The sequence below is a fragment of the Rhinichthys klamathensis genome, unplaced genomic scaffold (genome assembly GCF_029890125.1).
Source record: "Rhinichthys klamathensis goyatoka isolate OS25496 unplaced genomic scaffold, OSU_Roscu_1.1 h1tg000042l_1, whole genome shotgun sequence".
Classification (NCBI taxonomy): Eukaryota; Metazoa; Chordata; class Actinopteri; order Cypriniformes; family Leuciscidae; genus Rhinichthys; species Rhinichthys klamathensis.
This window is the reverse complement of record NW_026606589.1, coordinates 4,555,912-4,568,005: the sequence shown is the minus strand read 5'-3', so window position 1 is coordinate 4,568,005 and position 12,094 is coordinate 4,555,912. Positions and strand designations below refer to the sequence as shown.

The 12,094-nt window shown below is 37.0% G+C and overlaps 1 protein-coding gene across 9 annotated transcripts in view; it reads left to right on the top strand.

Moving 5' to 3' along the window:
- Positions 1 to 12,094, top strand: part of LOC130082297 (probable E3 ubiquitin-protein ligase HECTD4) — a 134,783-nt gene that overhangs the window by 50,098 nt on the left and 72,591 nt on the right. For all 9 annotated transcript variants that reach the window (XM_056247147.1, XM_056247152.1, XM_056247150.1 and 6 more), the window contains exons 31-42: positions 107 to 251; positions 352 to 518; positions 1,434 to 1,580; positions 3,002 to 3,186; positions 3,258 to 3,411; positions 3,966 to 4,246; positions 6,487 to 6,676; positions 6,808 to 6,889; positions 6,977 to 7,179; positions 9,054 to 9,189; positions 9,327 to 9,509; positions 11,152 to 11,316. In XM_056247147.1, the coding sequence (XP_056103122.1) occupies positions 107 to 251; positions 352 to 518; positions 1,434 to 1,580; positions 3,002 to 3,186; positions 3,258 to 3,411; positions 3,966 to 4,246; positions 6,487 to 6,676; positions 6,808 to 6,889; positions 6,977 to 7,179; positions 9,054 to 9,189; positions 9,327 to 9,509; positions 11,152 to 11,316 (2,038 nt within the window). The remainder of the gene's footprint in view (positions 1 to 106; positions 252 to 351; positions 519 to 1,433; positions 1,581 to 3,001; positions 3,187 to 3,257; positions 3,412 to 3,965; positions 4,247 to 6,486; positions 6,677 to 6,807; positions 6,890 to 6,976; positions 7,180 to 9,053; positions 9,190 to 9,326; positions 9,510 to 11,151; positions 11,317 to 12,094) is intronic.

Below are 12,094 nucleotides of genomic sequence, written 5' to 3'. Positions count from 1 at the left end.
ATATATATATATATATATATATATATATATATATATATATATATATAGTTAAAGTTTATTTTATGGTAAAAGTTTTACAAATTGTAGTAACTAATTGTCTGTCTAGGAGGCGCATCAACCCATCCAATCACCGGAGCAGCTCTTTTACTCTACTACAGTCATTGGTCATTGAAGACAGCAAGGACAAGCCCACGTACAGCGTGCTCCTGGGACAGCTGTTTGCCTTCATAGGAACAACACCTGATCAAACTGTAAGATCAGACACATGCAGCAGGACACTTGTCAAACATCAGCTGTAGCCATTCAGTACTCTCACTTGCAATGTTTCTAAATGGAGTCTCATGCCTGCAGGTGTCCAGCACCAGCTTCCTGTCAGCAGCTCAGACCCGCTGGAGGAGAGGTCGCACGAGGAAGCAGGCTCTGGTTCACATGAGAGAGCTGCTCACCGCTGCTGTTCGGGTGGGAGGGGTCACACATCTGGTCGGCCCAGTTACCATGGTGCTGCAGGGTGGACCAAGGTACATTTTAAACTGGTTTAACCTCAGGTTGCAGCCAAACTACTGTTCAAACTTTGGGGTCAGTAAGAATTTTCTAAGAAATAAGTACTTTAATTCAGCAAGGATGCATTCAATTGTAAATACTGTTTTAAAAGATTTTTAGTTAAATAAATGCTGTTATTTTGAACATCCAAAAAAAACAAAAAGAACATCCTGAAATAATTGCATCACAGTTTCCACAAAAATATTGCAAAAACAATTTTTTGTGAAAAAATACAATTTAAAAGAACTTTTTCTATTGTAATATATTTTAAAATGTAATGTATTCCTGTGATGCAAAGCTGCATTTTCAGCATCATTACTGCAGTCTTCAGTGTCACATGATCCTTCAGAAATCATTCTAATATGCTGATTTGCTGCTCAAGAAACATTTCTTATTATTATCAATGTTGAAAACATTCATATTTTCATATTTTTGTGGAAACTGAGATACACTGCCATTAAACAAATTGGGGTAAGAATGTTTATTAATCACGACTAACAGTAAAGACATTTATATTTTTCAGTTTTAAAAAAATATGTTTTGAACTTTTTATGAATCACAGATTTCTATCATTGATGATAAGAAGAACCATTATTAATAATTGAGCACAATAAAAATGTATTGCAACTGAGCAGCAAATCACCATGTTGGAATGGTTTCTGAAGGATCTTGTGACACTGAAAACTGGAGTAACGATGCTGAAAATTCAGCTTTGCATCACAGAATTGCATTTAAAAAAATAAAAGTTATTTTAAATGGCAATAATATGTCTCAATATTACTGTTTTACTGTATTAATGATCAAATAAATGCAGCCTTGGATTTAATATTGCTAGATGGATTGCATCTCTACCATGAAGCTTAAGTTGTCCATATGAATGTGCGTGTGTGTAGAGTCGAGGAACTGACCTGCGGAGGCATGATGGAGCAGGTCCAGGAGGCCTTTGGAGAGACCATGACATCAGTGGTGTCTCTCTGTGCCCGTTACCCCATAGCCTGTGCCAACAGTATCGGCCTGCTGTGCACCATCCCTTACACCAGGCAAGCATCTTCAGCCTCGTGACATCAAATGTTTTTTGTGGCTTGCAGACCATGTAATTTCACCTAGGTGACCGCAAAGGAAAGGTTGTTTCAGAGGTATATTTTTTTTCTTAGTCACGGTAGTGAAATTTTGAGGGCATAAAAGGTCTATTGTCAGTAGTGTAGTGGTTTGACCAGCTTGAACCTGATACAAAATCTGCGTGTGGAAATCTTTTGCCCTCACCCTAAACTCCCAGTAGTACAAGTTCCTATTAAACTGACTGCATACCAAACAACAGTAAATTACATCAACTTTAAACAATTATGTGCACCAATTAGTCATGCACAGCGACGGTAAGAAAGTGTATTAAAAAAGTAAAATGGTGCAAATTTTGATTTGTTAAATTTAAAAAACTACTGTTACAGTAGCAGTGTTATTTTAGTATTATTTATATAGTATTTACAATATTCATATTTTGAATTAACTTTTATTTTTATATTTTCAGTTTTCAGTTTTATTCCTTTTGTCATTTTTATTAGTTTTTCTTTCCAGTATTTCTATCTAGCTAATTTATTTATTGTTATTTTATTATTTATTTATTTATTTATTTCCGTTTTTGTTTGAATAATTTTAGTACTTCAGCTGAAACTTATTTTATTTCAGTTTGTTGGCAAGGCTACATTTCAAATTTTTCCATCTAATATTTATTTGTGTTTTATTTTATTTCAGCTTTATTCCAATCAACCACAATTATTTTTAACACTGTACAGTAGGAAATATGTCAACACAAGACATAAAATAACTTAGTAACACTTTACAATAAGGTTCCATTAGTTAATGTTAGTTAATGCATTAAATAACAATGAGCAATACATGTGTTACAGTATTTATTAATCTTTGTTAACATTAGTTAATAAAAATACAAGTTCCTTGTTAATTCATGTTAGTTAATATCCATTACATAATATTAACTGATACAATTTTTATTTTATTTTAATAATGTATTAATAAATGTGGAAATTAAGAAGTATCTTTCATTGTAAGTTCATGTTAACTAATATACACTGCCCAACCAAAAAAAAAGTTGCTTTTTGGATTTAAATAGGCAAATACTTAAGAGTCTATGACTGGATCATTATTGCATTGATTATTATGTTTCCAGCATGTTATATGTTTGGTAATAGTTCTTCTAACCCTATCTGATGGAGTGTGTAGCTTTTCATTTCTTAAACAACCATGTAGGAAGACACATCATGGTCATATTCCAGGATTACAATGTCAAGATTCATCAGGCTCAAATTGTGAAAGACTGGTTGGGAGGGAGCATGAAGAATCATTTTCACACATGAATTGGCACCTCTGAGTCCAGAGTTAAATTCAGTGAAAGTGTTATCTAAAATAAGAAACTTTCATCTAAAGTGCCGTCTGATGGTGTCCACAGGAGTGAGGAGCAGTGCCTCGTTCGCAGTGGTTTGGTTCAGCTTATGGACAGGCTGTGTAGCCTGAGCAGTCAGAGGGACTGCAGCTCGAATGAGAAACAAACCAAAAAACAGAAAGTAGCCACGATGGCCTGGGCTGCTTTTCAGGTGCTGGCCAACCGCTGCATTGAGTGGGAAAAAGTCGAAGGTGAGGAACGTTCAAAAAGTACCACTACAAACCTGTTTGATTAAACAGATGCTAACACTGTTGTCTAATAGGAGGCTCCACAGACGCAGTGCATTCTGGACTGGCACGACAGGTGTCTAGCTTATTAACCAATCACCTGGCTCGGGCGACAGACTGCTGCGGTAACCAAGCGGCAGGGAATGATGCCCTGCAGGATGTGCTCAGTTTGCTCAACGATCTGTCCAGGTAATTCCCGGTTTTCTCTCATTTAACTTCACTTATTTGTATATTACCTTTAAGTGTAATATTGCATAATACACTAGTTATTATAATACGTGTGCTTTAATATGACAATTGCTGTTTTAACCGAAAATTTTCAGTAACAGAAACTTTGGAGCATCCCTACCAGTCACTAATTGTGATTTAAGTTTAATTTTCTAAATTGTGGTCCATAGAGGGTTAAGTACACATGAACATGGTAACTGGTATCTGTTCAGTTTGAGTGTGACATAAATAAAAGCTTAGACGAGTCAGATGTCAATTCAGTTTGTAAATATTTTTAAATGATCGAGTCTGCTCATTCATGATTCATACTACACGAGACAAAACGCGTTTCATTTTGTGTAAAGCTAATGAACAAAAAAAAAAGAAAGAAACATTTTTAGTATTTCAAGTCCTTCATTTAAACCGTGCCTTACTTTCAACTAGTTACACATTATGGTGGATATGTAAAAGTGTAAATGGATTTAGTTGATTTGAACTAATTTTAACTGTTGTATGGCCCTTTCTCCTCTTCCAAGGAGCCACATAGGCAAGACCATCCTGAGCCAGCCTGCCTGTGTGTCCAAGCTTCTGTCACTGCTCCTGGACCAGCGGCCCTCGCCCAAACTGGTGCTGATTATCCTTCAGTTATGCCGTGCTGCGCTTCCACTTATGAGCGTGGAGGACTGTGGGAATGTAGCACTTCCTTCCTGGAGCTACTCAACAAATGCACTGGATGCAGAGCAGCAAGACGCCAATGATCCTGCCTTCCGCATCGCATCACTGCTGCTGGCCAAGCTGGCAGACTATGTGGTGCCAGGTATGAGAGAATGTTTTTTTGGCATACATAAAAAATATATATATATATAGGGCTGTCAGTTAAACGCGTTATTAACGGCGTTAACGCAAATCCATTTTAGCGCGATTAATTTTTTTATCGCGAGATTAACGGCGTGCACACCGCGGTCAAAATTCAAAATAGTTCAACTTTTGCCGCTGTGACGATTACCAGCGCGGCCAATAGAAACGTTTTGGCATCCAAAAAGTTTAGAAAACTGGCGTAGCGCCACGCATTCCGCGTCCTGTCTGAAAGCACCGGATCTAGCTAGACCGGAAACACTTGTTGCGAGCCGGCCAAATAGTTGGTTAACGTTACGTTTTGAGTGGATGACGAGCGCGAGACGCCGAAATGGATGCCAATAAGATTCTGAATTGAAAGTTTACTTTTAAAAAGTTGCCAAATGGTTCCATTGACAAGACCAAAGTGATGTGTTTTGTCGTTGTGAACTGAGCTATCATCATCGCAGCACGTCCAGTCTGAAATACCACTTGATGGCCAAGCACACACACACACACACACACACACACACACACACACAGCTGATGCGAATTCTCCGCCCCCTCGTCAATATCAGTACCTCGTCAGGATTTCTTTCACCCTTTTATTGATGGACAGTGTTTCATTGTGTGAGAGATTATTTGCTCCAAGTGAAAATTAGAAAAAATAATGGGACAAAAAGAAATCAAGAGACATTTAGAACAGATAAACTAATGCGATTAATCGCGATTTAAATATTTTAATCGTTTGACAGCACTAATATATATATATATATATATATATATATATATATATATATATATATATTCGGACTGTCAATGTTAATGTATTAACACATGTTAATATTTAACACAATTAATGCAGCATCCGTTTTTTCTGTCATCATTTGGCTAGCGTTACATTATATGATCACGCTCTTCTTCATGCAAATGCTTTTAAACCATTCAAGCGTGACAAGACAAAAGAGAACGCGCTGCCTGTGAATGTCCTAACACAGACACACAAACAGGGCACACAGAAAGAAGCGCTCCAGTATCGTGCGCACAGACAGCGTGCCAGAATCGGGGTCTGTTTCGCGCTTGAATGAACAGTAACACCCAATTATGCCAAAATGTCCATTTTGTCGAGTATCCTCATAAGAGCAGTCTTAAATTAGTTAGTCTTAAATGAACGTGCAGAGTTGTGAGAGAATGAGGTGTGTGTGAGATCCGCGTCTCTGTCAGCAGCTGCAGGTCTTAAAGTGACAGCAGCCAATAATAATGCTGCCTGTCAGTAAAGTTCATCAAAGAACAAAGGGAACAGAGAAAAGTACGCACTGCTCATGACAAAACAACTTTTTGTAGCTTTAATAAGGATTAGTCTATTTAATTTATAATTTATGCAGTGCATTTATGCAGATTGTTTGAAGTTTACTTACATTAAAAGTTATGTTTTTTGAAGCGTAATAAATGTAAAAAAAAAAAATATATATATATATATAAAACTTTCAATTACATTTTAATGTTGAATGGCTATAATTATTGTTTAAAATCAGAGAGGGGGGACATTTTCTTGACGGCTGCAAGGCAAGGCAAGTTTATTTATATAGCACATTTCATACACAATGGTAATTCAAAGTGCTTTACATAGAAGAAATTAAAATAATCAAAACAAATAATAATTAAAACAATCAAAACAAATAATAATTAAAACAGAAATAAAAACTGTAATAAAAACTGTATTAGTATCAGTGATACTGGCCTTCATTCATAAAAAGATGCCATTAAACAAGTATTTAAAATATACAGTCTTTATGTTGTCTCTACATTAATTTGGAGATTAACGGTGAAATTATTACATTATAAAATGTATAAAAAACGTAAGTGTTTTTAATTGAGATTAATCGCCATTAATCACGGAAAAAATGTGATTAATCTATTTTTTTTTAAATTAATTTACAACATATATATATATATATATATATATATTTAGAGCGAGAGATATATTGTAAAATATAATTACGATTTAAAACAACTTGTTTTCTATTTGAATGCATTTTAAAATGTCATTTAGTGCGATGCAAAGCTGCATTTTCAGCATCATTACTCCAGTCTTCGGTGTCACATGATCCTTCAGATTTCATTATAATATAATAAGTAATTATAAAATGATCATTTTTCTAATCCGTTTCTTTCTTTCCTGCTTTATCAGCAAGTTTAATTTTATTTGATCTCCTCGCTTAGGTTGCCAGACTTTGCTCTCCCCAAGCGCTTCTGAGCCTGACACTAGTCTGACACGGGCCTGTCCCAAGAGCAGTGCTAAGACTGATAAAGACGCTAGTGAGGAGGGGGAAGCAGTGGATGGCAAGCTGTCCATTTTCATCCATAAGAGAGAAGACCAGTCATCACATGAGGTGCTTCAGCCTTTACTCAGGTAATAACACTGGGCGGCCGCACTACAAAACACATCATCCTCATTGTATTCTTTGATTCTGAAAAAAAAAAGAAAGAAAAGAAACCCTTTTTATAAAAGTTATGATTGATGTCAGTATTTGCACCTTGCAGCAGCTCAGAGGGTCGTCCTTTCCGTCTCGGCACTGGAGCGAACATGGAGAAGGTGGTGAAGATGGATCGAGATATGACAAAGGTCAGCTCTGGTTTAGTGACCGTTCACTCTTTTGGAGAGCAAAAATCATTCGTGCTGAATGTGTAAAATCTGTTCACCTTTTTGCAGAGTGGCTGCTGTGAGGTGATCACTGAAGAGGCATCCTCTGCTTTGCGGAAAGCCAATAAGTGGGCTCAGTCTGGGCTTATTGTTAGTGTGGGGCCACCAATAGAGAACACTGGCCAGGAGAACTCTGGGGTATCCAATACAGGTGACAAGAAGAAAACTGCCCAGTCTACTGTCTGCCGAGAGAGGAACGCTGAATTGGCTCGGTAAGAAAAATATACTTCGCTACCTTTTGAATGTATATCTGAAAGGGAACTGAGTGTCTTCAGGAAAGTTTTGAAGGAATTTTCTATTCATCCTTCCTGAGTAGGATGCCAAAATAAAGTAGTGTTTACAGGGTTCCAGACTGCGACCAAATTGGTCGCATATGCGACCATTTTTTGAGAATGTGCGAGTTCAAATGTTATGTGGTCGCATTTGTGCGAGTGGACGCTTGAGCAACAGAACGCCGTTGTATCAGCAGCTGCAGTCCGTAACTTATGTTCAAAATGAACGAGTAGGCTACATCATGAATCCATTTTCCAAACCGTGTTTTTGACTTATTCTGAATCCCTACGGTACGCCAATAATAAGTGTTTATATTCGGACTATTTTATCCCGGGGTCGTCTCGGCTGCGGAGTAGCCCAGTGCCTGCGTGACTCGCCATAGACATTAACGGAGAGAAGTTCCGTCTACAATGTTCTTCCGCAAGACACGTGCAGTTTATTTATTGACGAACGTAGACGTCACGCGCATTGCACACTGATGGTGAAACGCGCCAATTACGAATTCACGAATTAAGGCATATAAAAATGATAAAAAATGGTCTCACGAAACACAGAGCCCCCTCCTCCTACGTCTTTTCAGCGGTTATATTTTTCTCTGTTGAGCGATTACTCTCATGATCGCTCGACAGAGGAAAAGGAAATTATTATAAAATGCAGAAGGTAAGGAGTGTGAGATTTCTGCTTTTTGTTACAACTATAAACTTTGATAACGAAAAATCTGTATCAGTTTATTATAATACTCTAATCTTTTAAAATGTAATGCATACATTTGAATGTTTAATGATTTTTAAAAGATAAAAAGATGATAATAGACAGATAGATAGATAGAATATGATTCAAATGTAAATAGATAGATTGTATATAATTCAAATGTAAAATGCTTAAAATTACAGATTAAAATTACTGTGCAAAATCCTGAAATTTGGCAATGATAATTAATATATTACAGGTATTTCTGCTGCAACCCAGAAAGGCTTTGCTAGCCTTGGTCCATTAAAACCACTATTCATCAGCATGCATTGATTAATCCCATGGCATGTAGCAAAAAAAAAAGAAAAAAAAAAGGTGCGACCAAATCATATGCTGGTGCGACCAACTGAGAAAGTTGGTAGCACCAGTGCAACCAGTGGAAAAGTTAGTCTGGAGCCCTGAGTGTTTATAAGGGCAGCTTTGTGTTCAGGGGTTACAGTCATTTTACTGAACATTAATAGACATTTGATGTTGTTTAATAAAACGTTGCTACCTAAACAACACTACCATTCAAAAGTGTGAAATTATGTTGTTGTTTTTAAAAACATTTTGAGAAACAGCTGCACTTATTTGTTCAAAAATAGTTCAGACAGTAATATTGTGAAATTATTACAATTTAAAAGAACTGTTTTCTATTTGAATCTCTTTTTTAAAAGTTTCAAATTCCTGTGTTGCCAAGCTGAATTTTCAGCATCATTACTCCAGTCTTCAGTGTCACATGATCCTTCAGAAATCATTCTAATATGTGGATTTGCTACTGTGGATTTGCTAATAAAAATGTTTTATTATTATCAGTGTTGATTTTGCTGTGTAATACACTACCATCCAAAATTTTGGGGTTAGTAAGATTTAAATAAATAAATGATTGCTTTTATCCAGCAAAGACATATTCAAAATAAATTATATTTTACAATAGAAAACAATTATTTTGCATTATTTTTGAGTCTTTTGGTGAGCAGAAGATACTTCTTTCAAATACAATAAAACAGCTTAATTATTCCAAACATTTTTTTTTGACCATCGCTGTAGTTCTTTTCTAATATCAGAATTTTCCGAAACACAGATCAGATCCAGTGCGGCCCTTCATCAGCGGTCACGTGGCTAACAGCATGGCTGCTGAGGTCATCGCTCTGCTCCACAGTCTTCTGACTGCACCTGAATCCAACACTGCTCAAATATGGACCAGCACAGCAGAAAAGGTGAGCTGCCCTTCTTGATTCTTGCCCTAACCTGCTCTAACAAGGGTACAATCACCACTGGCCTATTCAAATTATACTTGAGTTTCAGTGCTCAATGAAACACACTACAGTGTTGAAATCTTCCATCCTCTCCTCAGGTGTTGTCCAGGGCCTTGATGTACATCCCTCAGTTAGGCAAATATGCTGAGAGTATTCTGGAAAGCGGTAACAGCAGTGGCAGGAAGTTAGCCAAGCTGCAGGCGATTGGCCGACAGGCTGTGGCGGCTCTCTGTGCTCTAGGCGGATTCAAGGAGACCATCAAGATTGGTTCTGAAGTCCAGGTGACCTATTAATCTAACCTGTTAACTGTCACCCCCCCCCCCCCCCCCCCTCCCCCTATTTTGAACACAGACCTGAAAATGCATTATCCAAATTTAAATAGTTGTAATTCATGAATGCTTTCAGATTATTGCTGAAGTGAAAGCATTTTACGTTAAAATGTTATTAAAGTTTACTGTAAAGCAAATTAACTCCACTATATAACTCAACATGTTTTATATCATACCAAGAAGAGGTCGACCGATTGATCGGTTTTGCTGTAATCGGCACCGATAACCGATTGTTTGAACTAACATACATGTTTACATATCATTATAAAGTAATGAATTTGTTGACTAGATTCTGCGTTGGTGTAGCCTGGGAAAACCCAGACAACTTCCGGCAAATTTAGATTTGCTCTGAAAGTTAGTCTGGCAAAGAGCTCATTCAAGTCCATTTCCAATCCGCCGAAATTGCGGCACCAATCAGAAACATTGGGGCGGCCTTTACATGATGACGACAGCGCTGGGATTTTGAAGCAGATTTTGTAGCCTACATTACAAAGATGGATGCCGCCGTCGAACATCACTCATTCGAATCAGCTATCGCGTCTGTTTTAAGCGTTTTGAACGTTTCCTTTTTGTTAAAAACCGAGCAAAGAACAACACTCGGAGATTCTCCGCCGCTCTGCATACGTCATCTCCTTCATCGCTCTGATTGGTTTTAGGTCTATCCGCGACGTCCGTTGGTGACGCCCCTCTGGAAATGATTTGTCTATGACGCTTTGCCAGACCAACTCAGTTACAACTGACTGAGAATGGTCTGGTTTTAACCAGGCTAGCGTTGGTGGAGAACAGCAGTATGTTTGCTGCCGAGGCTGAGAGGACGCTAACATTAGTAGCGGTTAAAGCAATGCGACAAACACACACGCAAGTCCGACCCAAATATTTAATGTCGGGATTTTTACCATCTATTTGAATTAGTTTATATCAAATTATATCGTTTTGCAACAAAGTTGCATATTTAAACACGAGAAAGCAAACTGTATCGTCATGCAGCCGACAGAAACAAACAAATCAGAAATGGATCCGATTTCTGTTCTTTTTTCTTTTCACTGTAATACATGTTATTTTGATAAGATAATCAAGTGTTCTAAAATAGAAGCAAATGTATCAAAGTGAACACAATATACATGTCCAATTTCAATGCTATGCGTAGATATTTAAAGATAGACATCTTTAAAGGGATAGTTCAGTCAAAAATGAAAATTAGCCCATGATTTACTCATACTGAAGCCCATCAAATCGCATCCATCCGTGATAAAAGTGCTCGAAACAGCTCTACGTGGGTTAATAAAGGCCTTCTGAAGTGAAGCGATGCGTTCGTGTAAGAAAAATATCCATATTTAAAACTTTATCGACTAAAATGATTAGCTTCTGGCAGACGGCCGTACGCAAGTCGACTTGCGCCAAAAGAGTAACATTTGACGATGTGTGACGTCAGATGTAGGAGTGGCGTAAGCTTTGAGGGGAGACATTAAAAAAGCGTGCCAAGTGTCATGCTACCTCGAACAGGTACACACACAATTTAGCAGATGAATAATTTCAATGGCTTACGTTGCAAGCTGAAGTATTTGCCTCTGTCCATGTCTGTTCTCTGTGTCAGGTGGTGGGTAAAGGTGTATCGGATAGTGTTGGTGTGGTTATATCCATTAATGAACAAGAGGGCATCGCCACTGTCAAGTTTCCTTCCTGCGATTACCGCCGCACAAGCAAGGCGTCTGATATCCTCACTGTGCCCATATCCCGCCTCTGCACCCCCCGCTCTGAGGTAAGCACCTCTCAAATAACTGTGAAACTGCACAATTGTAATTTTGATGTCATATAGTTAGCTATGCTCTTATTTTTTGCGTTGAACAATGACATTTTTTCAGCTTACAGTATCATTCACAGCCCATTACTATTATCTACCATTCTGTTCAACTGAATGACATAGATGGCCTTTTTTTTTTACTCATTGTTATTTCCTTTTAAACATTTAGCAGACTTTCAAAAGATTTCTTCTCATAATATCATAAATAATATACTTGAAAATAATATACGTAATTGTGAACTGAATGTAATGTTTTTGGACATTGCATGTTAATTACAATTAAGTGTAAATGTTGTGGGTTATCTTAATTGGGACTGGTTGTCTTCTGTCTCTGATCACTTAACTTTTAACACAGTGATCGATCACTGTGTCATTGCTGCTGTGAGAAACATTTTGTTTAGACCAGTGCTTTAGTATAATTTTTTTATATACTACTGTAGCATTTATTAATTTTTATATTTTCATTTAAATTTGAGTTTGTTTTAGTACTTTTGTAATATCTTTTTTATTAGTTTTTTTTAGGTTGCTATTTATTTATTTTTTCATTTTAGTACTTGAATTTTTTTAAGTTCTTCATGTTATATTTATTTATGTTTAATTTTATGTCAGTTAACAAAAACATTTTTAATAGTCACTGTATTTAATGATGTTGATGTGGAACTTATCATCATCTTAGAACTTTTCCACAGTGATTTTAAGCATCTACCGTAGTTAAAAAATATCCCCCAGTTTGTAT